The sequence below is a fragment of the Clavelina lepadiformis genome, chromosome 8 (assembly GCF_947623445.1).
Source record: "Clavelina lepadiformis chromosome 8, kaClaLepa1.1, whole genome shotgun sequence".
Lineage (NCBI taxonomy): Eukaryota > Metazoa > Chordata > Ascidiacea > Aplousobranchia > Clavelinidae > Clavelina > Clavelina lepadiformis.
The window spans coordinates 4769085-4789604 of NC_135247.1; the positions used below are offsets into that span (position 1 = coordinate 4769085).

Consider the following 20520-nt stretch of genomic DNA (forward strand, 5'->3'; position numbering starts at 1 on the left):
CGTGACTGTGGGAGGGCGCCCTCATAGGGTCTTACTCATTTCCCCTCAAACAGCAAAGGAGAATCGTCTACAATTCACGTGTTCACATGTGGTTCATTTTATTTTGTTCGATAGAGGCTACTCAGTAGTGGCTTTAGAGTGATGCGAGGGAGGCGAGTGAGGCGAGTGAGGCGGTCGTCTCGGGCCCCACCTGTTTGTGTGTACGCATTACGCGCTCTAAAAGAACAGACAATGCATACGAGTTTTATTGTTACCTATTGGCACTTTTTCAGGACAGAAGTCAATCATTGGTTAATCCTAATTAGCTGAAGTTGGAATAAGAGAAAGTTGCGCAAATTGGTCTCCTCCTACTCCTCATATAACGTGATGCTTAAACGGTCACGTGATTTGAAACATGTCAAGATGAAACAATGATTGCTCTACTGGCAAACCTCTTGAAGTACTGTACTTTAGCTTTACTTGCCAAACTTAGAGGCCTATATAGCTTAATTGTTGTTGGAAAAAAAACAAAAATAGCAGAAGACCATTTTATCAAAATAATATACAAAACGTTTTGTATCGATAGCGTAAATAGGGTGACATGAACAAAACATAGCTTGTTAGTGTACACAACATGGTTGGCTTGCTAACAACAGTACACACGATTAGCACCTTTTAAAGCAAGTTGAATAATACTGACAAAATCAACAAACTTTAAGCCTGATAATGCAAAACAACTCTAAACAGTAGAAGGATATGTTATGATTTCATCTACTGTTCATGTTGACATAAGGATGCTGCATTTACAAATGATATCTAAAAGGATTTCATAAAACGAAAGTAAATATCAAATCTTCGTTCGTTAACGGGTGGTAATAAAACCGAGTTAAGCAAGATTTTTTACTTCATTTTCACAAGAACAAGCGTCGTGGAAAATGCGTGCAGTTATTTATATCAGGCGGTTTGTAGGCGAGTAAGGCAACATAAAAAAAAACAATAAAAAATACTATGTCATTAAAACATTTTATGGCAAAAAAAATTATCTGTAATACATAAGGCAACGTTGTGCGCTATTGATTAATTATCATTTCGAAGTGCTGATAGATAGTTTTTCGATTTCAAGACATACATAATTTTAAGATTTAATAAAGTTAATGAACACCACAAAAAATTAGCAATGTACAATAAATCATACAGAAAGTCTAGTGCTGCAAACGATAACTTATTCACAAGTTGAAATTAGCAAAATCTGCATATCGTGTTTCCAAGCAAATGACACCTAGAGTTGAAATCAAAGTCCAACTGCTGGCAACCCAGCGAAATACGTGCACCGGAATAATGTCACTACACAAGAAACCGCTGCAGGTCAACAGTAGAAAATCGTCGACACTTCACTATAAAGTTTCGGGTAATTTTGAGAGAATAAACTAAAATTGAAGATTCAGCCACACAAGTTGGTTAAGTAGCAACCAAACGAACTTACGTTGTGTGCATGTGCAACTGCTGTAAATTAGCGTCTGGTTTAGTTTTAACATAAAATGTACTTGTCTCGTTCTATCGTTTATGTTGGAGATACTATGTAAAAGTAACAAATAAGCTTCTACCTTATATCCATGAAGTAAAATACAATGCGGACAATAAGAACACAAAAAACTACGGCAGTTGGCTAAAAGTACTGTGTGTGGGTGCCGTTGTGTGTTTTGGAAATAAGAAAAAGTTTAACATTTACGTAAACAGTTAACAAGTTGTATAAACGGTTTTTGTTTATACAGTTTAGAAAAGAAATTATCACTTGACAAGTATGTACAAAATGCATTTATTACTACGACATTACTACAACTGCTTTAATGCAGAAAATTGTCAGTGGATCATCTACTAGGGTTTTAGTTCTACAAATTTTTGCCAGTTCAATATTCTTTGAATAAACAAAGAAGTTAGCCTACAGTAAAAACGTAAAAGGCAAAGTGGAGCTAGGAAAGTGCAAAATGCAAAAATATTTTTAAAACTTCATCTAAAATTAAGATTATTACACATGTCAGTTATCAAACACCGGTTTCGTCGTCTTGAATTTTTACGGCAACTTCATAACTGGGTACGGGGTCACCATTTTGTTTGTGTGCGCTCGACCCATTTCCATTGACATGGCTTTCGACTACATCCGTTGACCTCTTTGAGCTAAATAAATAAAGAAGTATGTAAATTCTTTCGACAAATACTTCAAATATCTGACACGCTGAAATAACTAATTTTTGAAAACGCTACCGCAATTTTACAGACAACAAAAACTGGTCGAAGTTGTTAACAATGGTTCTACCCGGGTCTTCTGCGTAAATCAGAGTAAGAATTGTTTCGGATCTCGTTGCTGGCAAGCGTCTTCCATATAGCGGTTCTCGACATTTCGTTGCTAATATTTATGTTGGAAGGATCGTCCGGACTGAATGTTCAGATGATAAATGTTAGGTCAGCAGTGACCAGTGAAAGCCAAGATAATTAATTAATAAAAACACAATAAAAAACAAGTTACTTGTATTTAAGTTCAGATACGGGGATTTGTAAAACTTTTCCATCCTCTAAAGGAACGTTAACTGTTCCAGTTCCACGTATTGACACCTATAAATAACCCACTTTATTAAGAATACACGCAGCAATTGAATTAGGGTATAAGCAGACTATGTTGATGGTTTATGGAAGTGCGTTATGTTGCTTATATTGATGGATTTAACTAATATTGTAATCTGACTCTCACTTCTTCAGCAGTTATCGCAGATGCCGCTTCCGCCTCTTTCTTCTTTCTCGCATCTTCTTTCCTCTTCTTAGTCGATTCTGGCATGAGGTCATCCAACCACATCAGATCGTGTTGAGTGAAGACAAAGTCGAAAAGCTTCCTAATTCCAACTAATGCAGCAACCTAAAGTATTTAAAGACTTTCTTAGATGCTAACTGTAGGAATGCAAGTAAGTGGACTTCAAAAACACGTATGATAAAAAATTTCGAAACTTTAGCAAGGTGTAAAAAATATGTATGCAATTTCCGTCGTCAGAATATAAGAATTAAATAGTATGACAACATCTATCAAAAACGTTATCGCAATCAGATAAATGTGTTTGGAGTTGATAATAAGGTGGTTTCCAGGCAGGAACTGTATTTTTTCAGGAATTTTATTACCATTACAAATTGCCACAATAAAATAACAAATTACCATGATAGGAAAGATAATAGAGACAGGAGGATTGGATTTGATGGCCCATAAAACTGCCAAACCAAGCACTTGAAAGATTGTGAACAGATGAACTTTTGGAAGAGGTACATGACGCAAGTAGATGAAATCGGGCTGATGTTTTGCCGGCATAAAGAACAACTTGAGACGATCGATAAATTGGACACCTGTAATGGATAATAATTTATTAACATCAGGTTTCTGGATACTATCAAAATAAACATAAAATGGTCAGTTTTGCTTATTAGACTATTGTCGGCACTCTGCGGTTTTCGTAAACTTTGCGTAATTTAGTGGGAGTTGATAGGCATTACTGTACAAGATATTTACCTCGCAGCGATGACACACCCATGTACAGGAATACACCATACAGGACGGGCATTGGAATTTTAGCCAGAATCGGAGTTATAAACACTGACAGTCCAATCATAAGAAATATCATGACGCCAGTCACGCGTTGTTCCCTTACACCCAAAAATTTTGGGATTTCGCCGGGGGCAGAAGTCTCGGTCTCCATGCGCAAGGAATTGACGTGGGTGATGCTAAGCACGGTAGCGGCAACAAACCAAGGCAGGCCAAAAACTGAGCAAATAATCAGCATAACGGATACTATGAACAGATCCAAGTGATAGCCGCACCCTTTCTGCAAAACAAATAACATAATTTCGATCACAATCTTAAAATACTTCCTCAAAACAATAACGCATAATTGACGCCATCTTCCTACCTTCAGCTTGTTTTCCCTTCTATTCACGATGACGGCTGTGATCTGCTGGTCCATGAAAATGAGGATGGTTGCAAGCAGTGCTGGTAAAATGGCAAGTATGGCTGACCACCATGCATTGCCGCCTTCAAATGGATCGATAAACCATTTTCGGTCATCTCTGGTAGGCTGCCAGTAAAACAACAAGGTAAATTTTTAATGCAAATTTAACAATAACTCAGTTTGAAGGCAATCACTAAAACGAGGCTAGCATCATACTTTTTGCTCCCCATAGTCATTGGCGAAAAATAAACATCACAATACAATGAGACAAGGTAGGAATAATTTAGTATTGGCATCAGTATTCCACATGACCATGTTACATTATTTAAAATAGCTTTATTATGACAAACAAAATATTCCTAAATAAATAACAACAATGCATCACATATGATATAAAGATTACCCGAAATGAAGTGGGCACCGAAAGTTTTGGGGTGCGAATGTCCATAAAAAGGTCAAACAAAACCATTGTTATGATACCAATGGTCACAGCAAAGTCACTAATAATGGATCGGACCTATGAAATAATTGCCTGTAAAATTCACTGACATGCGTCTTAAGTATGGTTCTATAAATTATATTGCATTAAATTTTCTACCACTGATAAAAGTCTATGGTACATATTATATATTTGGCTGTCACTATTTCACCGGAAAAAACTTATCTAATGATATAATAACCAAAATCTAACCTAACATGTTTATCTTTATAAAGTCGCACATGAAACACAAGTATTTAGGACTCAGGGATGTCCAACCTTTTATTATAGTGGGCCGCATTGTCACTTGAAATAATTCAATGGGCCGCAAAACCTATTAAATTTCAAGAAAAATGGGTACATAAAAAACTGACTGGTACATTTTAATTAGGCTAAGATTCAAAGTTCAAAATACTACTTGGAGTGAAAATGACTAGCGGGCCGCACAAAAATCTCAGGTGGGCCGCACTGTGGCCCGCGGGCCGCAGGTTGGACATCCCTGATTTAGGTGAAGAAAATCACCTTGTTTGGAAAATATCTTGACGTCTTCAAGCTTTTTAACGCCATAGATATAGCAAATGTTCCAAAAAACAAAATCACCGACATAAAGACGGCGTCAGGTGTGAATAGACACGAAGCACCATCCAAGTTTCCACAAAATTCACTTACACATTGCTGTGGAATTTAAAATGTGCATTATGTTTCGAAAGCATCAATCAACATTTGTGCAATATACATCTGTTGAATTTCATACGTGTACGTTTCAAATTTTGAGAGACATTGCTGCATCATACAATACTTACATGTTTGCTTAAATTAGTCCACGGTATGTAATCAATGCTCTCAACCTCAGTAACATTGTTTGCGTATGCACACACATAACTTTCATTTCCAGTTTTGAAAAGCTTTCCTGCGATGTATGAAAAATTTTAAGTAAACTGAACCTAAATAACCAACTTAACAATCTTCGAAGTGCTAAGTGGAAACTTAAGATAGATAGCATGCAAAACATGGTATAGTTAATAGCAAAACCAATAAACTAGCCATAAGTGATGTTTTACCGTGATGGCCCCCCTCGTGGGATGATGCTGCTTCTTCTCTTGAGATATGTTTCATATCAGTTATGTTCACATTGCTGATGTTATGGCTTGACAGGTCTGGCGGTAGGCACTGACAGCTGAAAAAACGGGACATTTGTCAGAATTACTTCTATAAAAAGTTCAGTGTATCAAAGATCAGTAAGGTTGACATTAAAACGTTTATTTTAAATAGTGTAACATGCCACCTGTAAAACGTGATGTTGTCAGGCTCCCATCCATACCATATTTTCAGTTTATCTCCTTCATGAGCTAGTTTCTGAAACGTAGAATGTATGCATTAACCCTTTCATTACATCATTAAGAAGCGTAGCTACAAAAACATGGATCACTATAAAAATATTATTGAAAATTGAAACCGACCTTAAACGCCTCGTATATGAAAATGATTGATATCAATGCTGAAAAAGATTCCTCTGTGTATCTTGTCACATAAGATATCAAACTGCTTGCATCGAACGCAACTAAATAAAAAATTTAAAAAAAAACGTATTTGGTAAAATAAATGTGTCTACCACGTATGTTTGCTTTAAGGAAAAGAATAAATTTCCCCTAAATTTGAACATCTATTGTGCTTACCAAGTAGCAAGCAAATAATTCCAGTCCAGACACCAACCCAAAATCGAAACGAAATGTAATGCAATTCCAAAGACCTGAGATAAAAGTATATTAGTGAAAACACGAAAATGAAGGAAAAGTAAATACGACAGAAACTTATTACCTCGAAGCAGAACAAATCCATTAATCTACTTTGTATTATTTGAACTTGGTATATATGATATTACTACTGTATATAGGCATGTCACTGGGACTATTTAAGTTACTTTGAGTTGAGTTGGAATTATACCTGTGTCTTAGTCTTATCTTAATAAGCTTCTACTTTATATGACTTGCACACAAAATAATATGTAAAAGAGCAAGTTAGAAAACATATAGACCTGTGCTTCGTTGGCTAAAAACATGCAAGAATGCAAGCAAACTGACGAGGCAAAAATAAAATCGAATTATCATTAACAATTGAGTTGATGTTTAAAAATTTAAACTCACTCGCATAAATCAAACATAATTGATTCAAACACAAGGATAGGTCCAGTACTGCCTATAATAGTCAGTGGTTGCCCACAAAACATGTGGTAAGTAGTACCAGCAATCGCGCCTCCTAATATAGACTCCATTGTTCCCTGCAAAAAACAAAAAATTCTTTAAAAATACTTACACATTAATATTCATATACTTGTTTATCTTTTATGTATTTGCATATAGAGTGTCACATTTATCAAATATATGCATATTGTAAAGAAAATCATGACCCTTCATCACTTACAATAGAACAAACACACTATGTAAATATCATGTTAAATTTGAAGAACTCAGTCGTTACAAATGAACTGCTCAAAGAAAAAAATTGATATTTACCAGATAGTTGTGAGTTGCATCTCCAAGTAAACCGCCAAATGTGACAATCGGTGTAAGGATCGCAAAGTAGAGGAAAATAAACGAAGCTACACATTGTATACTGAGACAATCCTTAAAGTCAGAAGCGTAAAATGGGGCTTTCCTTTTTATGTCATTTAGTAATCCACCAAATAACCTAGATGGAGGGCAACATGAATTGCAAACAGAACTTAATGACATCAACATAATAAATTAATGCTACAGTTTTATCACATTAAATTTGCCCACCTTCCAGTTCGTTGCAATTCAGGACTGACACCATGTTCTTCAGGTAATTCTTTCTCACTAAAAGCTGGGCTTCCATGTTTTTTAGTGGACAAGCGCTTTTTCTACCAAAAAAAGAATTTAATCAAAACGTTTCATTGCCTATTGAAGAAGAGAAAATCTCACTTCAAACAATGCTTGATAGCTACACGTCAACCAAAAAGTGCCAATGTTACCTGATTTCCAGGCAAATCTTTTGGTGGTTGAATTCGAGTACTTGCATCCCATTCACCAGGAGGAAGCACAGTAACCTGATCAAGGAATTCATCAATGCCAGCTAACAAATCTTTTCTGGTTTTAGCCTTGTAAGCAACTTCGTGAAAAACCTGCAAATATTTTTAACTAATTGAAAAGAATTTTCTTATGTTTATAACATGTAGCAAAATATCATATCTGGTAATCATGCTAGCAGTAAAACGTTTATGCTAAGCTGATAACAAATGTTTTGTTATCACAGAAAAATACAAGATCTTTTGAATTTACCTCATCTGCCATTAAGGTAGCAATTGATCTTCCGATTTCATGATATTGCTTGTAGTTTCCCGTTGGTCCAAGCAGGATAAACAAAAAGCGTGTTGGAATAGGAACTTCAGTAAGTCGACCTAAAAGCAGTAAAATCTGTTACTAAAAAGGAAAGTTTCCCGTACTTATTTAAAACCTACAGTTCTAGTACAAGACTTAAAATCTTCATTACATTACTTTTATTGTAAATGAGTGATATGAGCCTTTGGATATTTGACTTAACACAGGCCTATTTCTCTTAGCAGTTGATTTCCATCCATACGAAACCACATTAACAAAGCTTTTCTTAAAAATTACAGACCTAAATTCACACTTTCTTCCAATCTTACAAAGGCAATGATCCTTTGTTCAAGGAAATCAACTTCACCAATCAGTACATTGGAGGCCTCAGCTCCAGTGGGAATTTTTTTCATAAAATAAGGAATCTGCAGATATATGAGGTGTCAAAAGCAATCCAAATGGTTTATAGATAACAATGAAACAAATCTATAAACCTTATTTTTCTTGTCATTATCACTGAAACTATTGTGGTTCTCCATTCCTCCGTTTGAGGCACCTGTTGAACTTTTTGTCCTAGCAATAGAGCCACGAGTAGAGCTTGTGGAATTTAATCCTGAAAATAAAAACGACTTGATAATTTTTTTCTTTTTCGCACCATACAATACAACTACTTTTTACAATGCATACGCCATGTAAGCCCAAAATATTTTACTACCTTGAGACCTCAGGTCACTACTTGTATCTTTCCGGCCTCCAACAAAGTCTGCAACAGACTTAATTGCAGGTATTCCTTTTCTCCGTTCACCCTGATGCTCATGGTTGCTCAAAAGAGCTGCTCGTAGCTTGTCCCTGAGGTCATCATCATGTGGAAGCTGGCCTTGTTGCACCATTTGATCAAGCACAAGATCTGAAAACAGAGAATGAGTAAAGAGTTTGAAATTAGTCAATATCCATTTTCATATGTTTGTGATATTATTTCTAAATTGTTGCAGACAATGTATATATTTCAACAAATAATTCTGCTGTAAGATAAAATACTAAAACTGTTTTCCACGGATCTTAACACAAACAAAGCAAAACAAAAACAATTTGACTTCACTTTAAACAAACTGAGCAGTAAAGGAATTACCGTGATATTAACATAATTTTTAGTTATAAAATTATAAATTAATATTTTAATATCAATTCATAAAGATACAATAATATATTAAATTTAATCAATCAATAATAATTTCAATTAATTAATAAATAATTAACAACAAATGTTTTATTGCTTGGCTACCAGCAATCTGTGTAAGTTCCTGAGCAGCCATATCAAGCTGTACGACACCATTCATTATGCAAGACCGAAGTTCGAAGAGACTATGCAAACTAAGTGTGGCCACATGAGGTTTGCTCCATCTGTCCCCACCTTCTTCTACACACTCTTCAAATTTCAACCATCTACAAAAATACCATTTCAACCATCTACTACACCATTAGTTTAAAAATTAATATTCCCAAATATTCTACTTTGCAAAATACTTCAGAGATCTTAAAAGGTATCTTAAAACTTGCAAAAAAATATATTAAATCAAAATTTATGTAATCAGTGGCACGTGTTGAATGTGTGACAAACTTTTAAACAGCGTTTCACCAGTAGAATATCCTGTTGTTATGTAATCTCCACACATGCGATTTGCCTAAGGGCTAGAGTTGCTTCGAATCTTTCATTGGTAATAAATTTTGACAACACCAAAACATGTTAACCGTCAAGAAACCATTACAAAAAAGAAGAAAGTGAATCTTTGTTTAACATTTCACTAAAAACACTTTACTTTATTGGACAAATTTCAGTTTGTCACACTTTAGCTTTAAGAGCTTTCATCAGCCATCAGCAGTATCTTTACATTGCTGCTTATCACCAAAAACCAAAAAAAATGACAAACATTATGACTAATATTAAACTAAATACCCTAAAGGCTTTTAAAAGTGGCTGTTTTTGTGTTACCAGTTCACTGTAAAACATGAGTCTTTATGGATGGAGTGACAAAAAAAGAGTTTGTTTTACCTTCCAGAATCTCGCCAGCTAATGATACGCAACGATTCATTATAACTGATTGAAATTCAAAATAACAATGCAAATATTGTTTCATCGCACCGAGCGGTTTCTCTCCAGAAAACTTCTCCATCTTCCTCCTTCAGTTGTTCCATCTCTGTAAAGAGTCGCGGTGTACCAGGTGAATGTTTTTCCAAGCATTCCAACCCATCATGTTCTGTTCCGAGAATGAACTGCACCTGTTGGTTTGGTGGCAGTACTGTAAAAAACAAAATGTGTTTATTTTCAGTTAAGGCAACACCACTTGAGTGCTTTATCAAAATAGCAAGTGTCAATATTTAAAATTAATAAAGTCATCAAACTTTTTTGTATATTTAAGTATTACGATGGTGAAAAGAATTCAAGAGGACAATAGAAAACAACAATAAAATACTTTTATACATATATTAGGAAAACTGAAAGTTACGCTACTAACTTATGGCATCATCCTCATCTTCGACTTCCTCTGGCCTTGAATATTTTCTGGAAGATTTCCGATGCTCAGATTTTCGTTTATGATGTTTGTGGTGCTTATGCTTATTAGACCCAAGAGGCATGCCGACGTAAACATTACGGTGTTGGTCTGCAGGAATAATGACAAATAAGTCATGAGAGAATACAACGTTTCTCATCTTACTCATTGACATGTAATTTTTTCATTAAAATGACTTGTATTGCAAACCTGCATGAAGCCATGTATTTGAATTGTTAAAATAGATCTTTGTGTTAAAAAGATTGTAATAACAGAATTTGTGTTATCCTGTGTATACACATCATACTGTACTGTAGTAAAATTTACAACAAACTGCATCAAAAATATTTAGAGCTAGCATGGTACCTAATGCATCTTCAATTTGAGCCATAGACGATTGTCCATGATCCAAGATGGGCTGAGTCTCATTGTCCATTCTCTAAAACATGAGTTGGTCAAATGAAATGTTTGCAAACTAGCCATAAAAACTACATAATTTCAGGATCGAATAAATAAACTCACATTACTAAAGGAGCCAACATAATCATCTTCATCAATAGAAAACATTTTTCTTTTCAGTTAAGAAATTAGTGTTTAAAGTTAACTGCTTTGTGGGTTCAGTTCAACTTTATTTACATTTGCTTCAGTTGATCACTAACTACGATATGATTAAAGTACTTATATGTATATGAGGGAAAAATAGTCACATGATCATTGTCATTAACTAATAAATTAATTATTAATTAATCTAATTTAGTGGCAGCTCTTGATCAAGCCATTGTCTTAAGACACAGCAGTAACCTAAACCGTAATCACCTTAAACTATAGTTACCATTGTTGATTTAACAATCTTATTTTAAGTATATTCTTATCATCTTTTAAGCATATAACATAGTTTAATAACATATTTTATTAAGTTTATGGTAAAAATTTACATCTATGTTTAGTTAATAAAACAATCACAAAAAATATTGACACTACAATTATTATAAATATACCGATTAATAAATAATAATTGACAGAAATACATTAAGCAATAATTTATTATTTACAGAAAAAATATTATCTAAAAACTTTGTACGTTCAGTTTATACAACAAATTCTTCTGCAGATGGGTCGCAAAACATAGAATTTCGATGTGAATATTTTGCTATATTGACAAAACAAAACCAGCTAACAGCTGCCATTGCACATACTAAAACAAAACGACAGCAAACAAAAACAGGCAATAAACGAAAAAAATTTGAAACTTTTAACAATTGCTGTACAATCTCGGGTAACTAGCCCACATTCTCTTGCCAACAAATGAAATCCGTTGTCAATCGCCAGAAGGATAAAGTGATCGTGTTTGTTTAGTTTACCAACGACCGGCAGCAATGCAATAAAATAAACAATCTGAATGTGTAATGTTTACATGCATGAAGCGTACAAATACTTTGTTTATGAAACAACGACGACCGATCGTACACCGTGGTCGACAAAGTTAATTAAATTAGTTAAATACACATGGAATAAGGACTAAGCTTTGTGTTGAATTGATTAATGATCTTGTTTGCTAATTATACTTCACTCGAGCAGTTAAACTCAAGTAATTGGGAAGATCTTAGTAATAATGCCTATGCTCTTCATCTCACGTAAATGACAGAAACAATCGAATCTGATAACAAGTTTGGTTGTGTTCATCCGAAAGCCGGGAAAGAAAACGAAATATTCGCCAATAACGCAACAATATATGTGAAATGTAGAAGTAGCACGCTTTGGTCATTGCATTTATATATTTGCCGTCTGCCGTCTGCCGTTTGCATAAATACACATTTTTATGTTTTTAGTTTGATACACACGGCACAACATAAACAAGTAAACAACTCTTTTCTAAACCTTGTCCGCATCGTCGACCAAAGCCCTGAAACAAGCGGAGCCCGGTCTTCTAAAATCGTGAGTTTAAATTTTAACTCTGGTCTGATTAACAGTTTGTGTTTCTATCCTACAAGCTTTCAACTACAGTATTTGCAGGCTAAATCTTTATTGTAACATCGATAAGATAAAATTTCGAACTTAAGTATTTTCTAAAGCAGCCCTGCAAAGTAGTGAAACAATTTTCAACAGCTCATGTTCATTGCACATAACTCAGAAGATGCGCAAATGCAGAGCGCTAAACAAGTACGTCAATGCAAAAGTGCGGTCAAAACCGGACTGAACCATTTCACGACCGAACGGTTTGCAGCCAACATACCTACGAAGTAGGGCTTTGTAAGAAAAAAATGCCCAGGGCTTTTATATTGATCATTTGACCTTGTCAATGTCAGAGCAAGGATGCGTGACATACCACAGGTGTTGCTGCATGCAAACGGTGTGAGAAACTGGTAATGTACAAAAAAAGGTCATTATACAAAAAAGGCTTCTACACAAGAAGCAGCTTTGCGACTACCAGCTTCTATTGCATATGTCAATTTTTCAAAGTCATCTAAGCACAAGCTACCTGAAAATAATTTGATGCTTTGATTTTACGACAACGTTGACATTACGTTAGTAATTGGAACGTGTTTTTTGCAGCAATGACAAAATAAAAATATTATTAGTGCAATAAGTTCAAAATGACTTCTTATACATTGCCATAAAAGAAATAATTTTAAAACTTTTCTTTACCTTAAACATAATACGTTGTGAACTGTTTTCAATCAACGAAGGTCTTATTGTAACATTTATGACTTCGTTCTTATGATGAACTTGTTTCTTTAGAGCGATTAAAATAAGCGCTAACTATTACGAATGATAAGCAAGACCGGATACCGGTCTTGGAATATTCCCTGTTTGAGAAATATCAGGCAGAACGATATCAATGCAAGTCCATAGTGGTTAAATTGATTCCACTCACAGATTTCTAGCAAGCGGATATTACGTTTGTTTCACTTTGCCAGCTCGTTTACTTGGTCAGCTCGGTTGTTAAACAAAACATAAGTTCTCGCGAAAATTTTTGTGTGGATCCATCTTAAAGTAAAGACTTAATAAAATAATCGATAGCCGATTCTAAAGGGTGGCCTAAATGCAAACCCTTCTATGCTCTCACTTCATTACAACCGACATCGACAAACGCTCTAATACACGGAGATTCCTCTGAGATTGGTAACCTTGCAAACACGGACTTATCACGCAAAGAAATGCTTCAGGCGTACTGCTGGCAAAATTGGTTCATCATGCATTTAAAACAGTGTTCAAGCTGTTTTTCAAACAGATAAGTCGGATTTTACGGATAAAAGTCGAAATGTTTGCGTATTTTCTTCCACACGATTTTTAATGAGATCTTTGTGGGCAGCTGGAAAGTATTAGATTTCTCAAACGTTCAAAAATTTGCAGAAAACAAGAATCCGTTCTAACCTGCCTCATTCAAGAGTGCTTTATATGTTTATATGTTTAGATTTTTCGTTACAGAGCAAGAATGATTACTTGTGTCCAAATGTGGTAAAATAAGTGGTCTGAAACTCCAACGAGTGGCAAACAAATATACTTAAGACAGATTCGGCTGAACAAATCGTAGCCACTTACACTAAAATTTAATTTATATAAGTCGAAAAGATGCTGCACAAAGTCTTTTGTATCGACCGAGCTAAAGTTACAGCATCGTTGCAAAATACGTATTCCAATGATGCAGACAAAGCATACGCGGAATGTACTTGAAATGCAGAATTCGTTGCGCCAGAAAATCAACACATCAAACTTCACTCCATATACTTCTTTAAACTAACGGTTTTTAGGACCTTGTTAACGTTTTGCAACTGACATACATCGATGTAACGTACGATGTTTAAAAAAGTTTTATATTTTCATCTTTTAAGCAATGCGCCACAAAGCCAATAAGAGTCAAAAAATTTTCGTGACCTAAACAAACATAAACGCCCAGTTAAAATAGTTATTTAAATAATATAGAAACTTTGAAACAATTTCAACCGTTCTGTATTAACTTCACGTAACAGATCAAACTGCTAAAAAAGCTGGACAGTGAAAAATCTCAGTTTGAAAAACTAAGGTCTGAAACGAAAAATTCGCCTGCGCCAACGAAGCCGTTGCATGCTTGAATGATTTGCTGCAACGAAACCTGTGAAGAACCAAATTTCTCAAGGTTAATGTTGCCTTAAGCTTTTCAAATTCAGCGTGTGACCTTTTCAAAATTAAGATCGCAAAGATACCACAAGTGTGACCTACAGCCAAAAAGTAAAATCGCACGCAAACTATGGAAAAAGAATTGAAGACCAAGTTTTTCTTGCGGTACGTAACTCAGAAACCCATAGACAATGGAATAGTATCCTTGTTTATGATTTTTTCATTCAATTATTGCAGAAACTGTTAAATACATAAACTTGTAATTATTTCTAAGTCATTTACCCAAATTCGAAAAAATTTTTCCTGATCGATAAATTTCCTGTTGGTACTGTACTAGCAATAGACATATTGAGCGTGAGACAACAATAACGTTTAGGGGAAGTCCCCTCTAGGACACCCAACAAAATAATCATTTATTCATTATCAACGCAATTTAATTGTGGCATTTGCATCTATTTTATAAAAAATAATTCTGTTCTGAACCGTACTGTAGACATTAAATTTAGCAGCTTTTACTCATATCACTTCATTTCAAAACCGACATTAAGAAGAAGTCTGAAGATTTTTGCAAACACTGTTTAAACCAGCAATAAAAAATGGTAAAGGCCTAACTAAATCAAAAATCGGCTCGTTACGCATTAAAACTGTGTTCGAATTGTTGTGTAAACTGAGGATTAACGTCCAAACGTATAAGTCCTTTTTCTCACAAAGTGCTTAGTGAAATATTAGCAGCGACATTGGACGATCTCTATCGCCCACGATGCATGCGAATAGCTGCGGAGATTTAACATTCTGATGTAAAACTAATCCCTTTCCAGTTATTAAACTCTGAAGGTCAAGCTAGAACAGTTAGATCAAAAAGTAAAACATAAAGATAAAGCCATCTCGTTATTTTAAAAACACCTATTTCCAACAAATTTGTATCACATGCACTAGCTCGTAAAATCAAAATTTCTGACCATTTTGTGAATTTGCCTTGCACCAGCTAATGCAAAAATTAACGTTGACCGATTTGACAAACAGTGACTAAACGCATGGCTGCAAACTTCAGTATCGTCTACAGTCTACACCAGAGGTGACGAACCTGCGGCCCGCCAAACAATTTTGTGCGGCCCACCAAACGATTTGACAAACGCCCATACATGCAAGGCATATAGGACTTATAGGAAATTAGGGTTGCCATACCGTCCGGAAAATTCCGGACATGTCAGGAATTTAGGGTTAAATTTTGCGTCCGGGAGACCAGCAGTCTTGAACGAAGCGTCCGGTGAGACCAGCAGTCTTGAACTTTCTTTCACCTGTTTCTAATCTTTGCGCAATGCGATATCAAAAGCTGATAGCACAATTGAGTTGCAGCAGTATGTCTTCAATAGATTGCCGCACTCAATCGATGTATTTTTTGCGGCCGCGGGAGCAGCTAAAAATCTGCCAAATGAAGCGGTTGTGCTGGAATGCTAATTATTATGCAAAATGTTAAAAAAATTGTGCGGCCCGCTTGCTCAGCCGAAACTGACAAAGTGGCCCGCGTCATCGAATAGGTTCGTCACCCCTGGTCTACACAATATGAACGTACTCTTATAGCAAGCTTGATGTATTGCCAACTACCGCTTTAAAGCATTCCATGAAATTTATTGTCCGATCAAGTTTTTCTAAATCTGTCGTCAACAACAATTAACCTCCGACTTACTAACAACAAATTCGTATATGAGAAGGTACGCGTGAATCGTTTTAGAGCTTAAGAGTCCTTTTTTCCTTTTGTGACGCCAGATAAAAGTAAAAGTAAACAACACCTGAGTGATGTTATTAAATAATTATGTTAATGGTCGTAGAATATGACGTTAAAAAAATGACTAAAAACAACATCGAACGCATGCTATTTTTAACGCAAGCGCTATCAAAACAATTAGGGAGCAGGATTTAACTTTTTTCTAGCAATAAACTAAAAACGCTGCTTGCATGACAAAACACTTTAGATTTAATGGACGCCGATTTGTTTTCACAGAAATTTTACATCGTTCGCACGATAGAGAGGAGCGTTAGCGGAAAAACAAGTACACCAACCTTTTTGACACGGTGGTCCACACAACTTGCACAAAGAAGATGCAAGTTTCAGAAATTCAACCAAAACCAAACCAAAATCCTTTCCTGTTTTTGCACCACCTTAAGAATTTTGTCGTTTGTTGGTTTTCTGATTAATAAGATTGGCAATGTTTCCTTGCTTAAGGCGTCTTTAAATCATGTATGTACTGATTTGATTGATTAAGAGTTTGTATATACCTACAGACCTCTTAAAAAATCCGTTTAACAGTTTACAGCCGATTATCAGACCGCCTTCATTGCTGCAGTTGCAAGGTTTTGCACAAACAGCAAATCGCCTTCACGCATTCCTGCAACTCAAACGGCAGTGAGCTTAAACAAAGGGGTTTTTTCAAAATAATGTCAACGAGACATTGAAGTAGAAAAGGTTTCGCGAAAAGACTAGAGAAACGAGAAACTGGGCACTCAAACCACTAAAACCAGTTGATCAAATTTGTTTTCAAATCAAGCAAGCGCGCCACCTTCTTTCACTGCAAAAGGGCGATTGGGTTCGGGGCATTGTTGCATGCAATACAAATTCTATTGCGTTCTTTCTTTCACACAGAAATAAATTTAAAGAATGAAACTCACCACTACGTGTGAGCCAACGGCGTATCATGATTTAATTAACCCATATCCGTTTATTTATAAATGGCAGATACAGACTACGGTTTTCAAAAACGATAGAATATATTTAAAAACTTCAGAGTTCTACTAAGCAAAATTACTGAAAGAACCAAGTTCAAGCGTAATGGTTCAAGAGCAAACGGAATAATCTTTCCTTGCGAGTATCTTTTAAAACCAATTTTGTAAAAACGTCGCGTTTTATAATGATTTAACCATCTTAGTTAAAAAGAGAAAGGAAAGTTGTGAAACCGCGCTAAATCGATTAAGAACTGTTTTAATCATGTGTGCATGCTGGTCCGCATGCAGTCTAAGCTACTTAACTACAAAGTTTTCTCAGTTTAGGCCATAAACTTACCCAGGGTGATCCTATACTACTGGTCCGCGTGCGCCATCCCTGTCCGAGCGATAGCAGATTCTTGCCGGCGCTGCTGATAGAAAGTCTTTTGCTTCTGTTTTTTTCCTTAGGCTTCTTGCTTTGGGCGCTATTCTTCGTCTGAATAATACAACACCGGCCATATGTAAAGAGTAGAAGTATGATTTGAAGCAGAGTTTATATCTCAAAAACCTTTGTTTCGAATATCATCCATTAATATCGCAATTGTACGACTCAATATTCTGGTATAGATGGTAGGGCTATATACGGCAGTGTGCGTTTTGATTAAATCGTTTCTCGTTTATCAGTGCATTGTGGGTTTTTGTGACAAGGGCCGACAAGACATGACAACTGCTACATGATCTACATGCATGGCTTCTATACCGTCCTTATTTCTAAGAAATGTCCTTATTTTTGGCTTGCGTCCTTATTTTGTCTTATTTTTAACAAAGCAACAATTCTAAATGCAAACCATTTTCATCCTCTCCTAAATTGACATCATAAAAGCAACACGATCTTATTTGGAACACAAAGAACCAAGGCGTAAGATAAGCACGAAGCATTGTTTCACTTCAGGCTGTCTAGGTTAGATAGGAAGGCTAGTTCTGTAGACTACAGACTGTGGTGAAGGTTGTGTATTTCCTCCATAAACAACTTATTTTAGCCTAAATTTAAAAATGAGCAACGTTTTCCGTGATGAGTACGTTTGTTGTTGGAAAAATGTTTGTTTCTTTTTTGGTAGAAAAATCGTATTTCTTCCAGTCCTCCTTAATTTGGGTTTCAGATCGATGGAAGCCCTGTCTATATGGCTCAAAAACAATAACAACGTAAATTGAGTATGTATACAGACTTACTAGCAGCTTAACAAAGGCTGGCAAACACCCTACGAAAAGCTTGAGCCGTTCATGCGTATAAAAAAGATGGTCTTCAACCTTGATTTAGGCCATAACAAAGCTTACCCATTTGCGGTTTCTCAGCGTTGTAGATTCATCCGGGTCTGGATTATAACTTCTATTGACGTATCCAGCAAAAAGTGCTTGCCTTTGAAATCTTTCAGCGTCTGTTTCAATTTCTGGAACATTCTCAGGTGCTGACGTAATTACGCAGTCGTAGTCTTTTGATACATAATAAACGGGATATCTTCTGATAGGCGATCTTGGTGACTTCAGTATAGAAGTCGGTTTGCTTTCTAAAGCGTCTTCCGTCTTATCAAATACATTGTCTATGCTTCTGTAGTTTTCATGCCGGTCCTTTTCACACGTGGGCGATACATCTGCCACCGTCACAATCTTGTGGTCCATTGACAGACCAATATATTCCTCGTCCATTTTAATTTTACTGTTTTTGCTGCTGCCTTTCAGGTAATTACCGTATGGTATATCTTTGCTGACACTTGCCGTCGATAAAATATCAGCAACTTATAAAATTGTTTTAGAAAAAGGTTGTCCGCAATAAGCAACTTAGTCTAATGCAGTTGTTTCTGCAAAGAGGTTCCGTTCCGTTTGTCAATCAAAAATACATTTCGCGTCAATCAGTAATTTGTAAGCTTAAAAGTAGCCTTACTAGTCGATACATTTAAAAAAACAGACATGATAGGCGCAGAAAAACACTTAATAAGCCAGAACACTAACCCATGTTGTCTATTTTGTCTGGAATCAACCAAGTTATGAGTCACGCTTTACAAACCACTTCATTTAGACGCGCTTTCTTCAAACAAGCTTCTGCTGGCCGGTTTGGGTTCCAAGCAAACTCGCCTACAACGCGGCCTCTCGGCCTTTCTGATTGCCTCTGTCGCAGCAACATTTGGCCAGCGCAATTTGATCAATCACTGATACTTGCTCCAATTAGTAAATGATGGTTGTCATATAGCCTAAAATAGCGCTTTAATGTCACACATTTTTGCACGTCCGCTTTTCGAGATGTATTCTAAGATCGCTTGGTTGGCTGCTTGTTCTTTAATCACTTTTGATAATAGCGATAGCCTAAAGGCTAACAGTTTCAATTTGTGTTATAATTGTAACCGACATGTGATATGCAGGGGCAAAACAATTAAAACTTCAATTATTCACTGTTGATAAATGACAGTACTATGTGATTGTACCAAATCATCCCAATCGTATGCAATTATCAGGTTGCAACTCACCCACTTCGTTCTGGCGCATTTGTACGTAATGAGATCAGTCTTGCGTCACAAGCAATACTCATGCTTGAGTGAATGATAATTTGTTGTATTGAAAACATGTCTTTTCATAATTAACTTGATATCTGTAGCTAATGTCAATTGTACTTACTTTTTATGGTAATGGAATACGATAGCGGACGATACGCAGCCAGTAAAAACACGTAGCCTAAGCATCTTTATAGTGGGTTTGGGCAAGTCATGATGCTGTTTTCATCAATTGCATGTATAGAGTCTACAATTACCAAAACCTCAATGAAAACTGCGCCAAAGTTATGGAACTAAACGAGTAACATAGTCACTGAAATATGAAAAAAAATTTTGCAGTTATTAAGCTCCATGTAATTATTATTTTGTATTAAAAATATTCCCATGGTACATGTCCCAGCTCAGCTACGTATAAGCCTAGTGTTTTATTTTTATCAAAATCGTTATCGTTTATCAATATTTTTAAAGGAAACGTACCAGCATGACGACCATAATCATATAAAAGACATTTCGTTCATGTCATGCTGTTTTCGTTTGTTTGTTTGTTTGTTTATATTTTTGCGACGTCGCCGTTCGTAGCGGAGAAAGGAGAGCATAAAAGATTAGCAGCTGGTGGCCATTTAGTGGTGAAAAATTGAAATAAAAGAAACAACAAAAAAGTTTGTGCGGATAAAAATCGTTCCAATACTCTTTTATGGAGTTTTTCTGTAGACTTAATACTGTAGTTCTAAAATTACACCAACTTTTTTGTTTGAATTGTGTCGGAATTTTTTTTTGCAAAATGACCACCTCCCTTTTTTCAATACGAATAAACGCAGAAATCATAGATCACGTAACAAAATGCTACATTCT

General features: G+C 35.7%; 1 protein-coding gene across 3 annotated transcripts; it reads right to left on the reverse strand.

Moving 5' to 3' along the window:
- Positions 1–513: 513 nt before the first annotated feature.
- LOC143468245 (electroneutral sodium bicarbonate exchanger 1-like) lies at positions 514–19385 on the reverse strand. Of its 3 annotated transcripts, XM_076965322.1 has the most exons (29): positions 19133–19385; positions 18461–18966; positions 17484–17621; positions 10694–10766; positions 10292–10438; positions 9919–10075; positions 9061–9221; positions 8494–8685; positions 8273–8391; positions 8080–8203; positions 7740–7858; positions 7433–7582; positions 7221–7321; positions 6954–7128; positions 6585–6718; positions 6117–6190; positions 5901–6001; positions 5726–5796; positions 5502–5617; positions 5244–5350; positions 4963–5115; positions 4366–4479; positions 3924–4088; positions 3527–3839; positions 3179–3363; positions 2726–2887; positions 2504–2589; positions 2294–2413; positions 514–2154 (listed from the first exon to the last, which is right to left on the reverse strand). In XM_076965322.1, the coding sequence occupies exons 2-29, from the start codon at positions 18827–18829 to the stop codon at positions 2022–2024; spliced, it is 4059 nt and encodes a 1352-aa protein (XP_076821437.1). In that variant the 5' UTR covers positions 18830–18966; positions 19133–19385; the 3' UTR covers positions 514–2021. The 3 variants fall into 3 exon arrangements, with proteins under 3 accessions (XP_076821437.1, XP_076821436.1, XP_076821438.1); XM_076965321.1 differs by having other exon boundaries at positions 18461–19385; XM_076965323.1 differs by lacking the exons at positions 17484–17621; positions 18461–18966; positions 19133–19385 and adding an exon at positions 10850–12676.
- Positions 19386–20520: the final 1135 nt, after the last annotated feature.

Coding starts and splice junctions, on each gene's coding strand:
- LOC143468245 (XM_076965322.1), bottom strand. CDS start 18,829: ATGGACGAGGAATATATTGGTCTGTCAATGGACCACAAGATTGTGACG. Junction 17,622..18,460: donor CGCTGAGAAACCGCAAATGG/GTAAGCTTTGTT, acceptor TGTATTATTCAG/ACGAAGAATAGCGCCCAAAG. Junction 5,618..5,725: donor GACAACATCACGTTTTACAG/GTGGCATGTTAC, acceptor CCGTTTTTTCAG/CTGTCAGTGCCTACCGCCAG.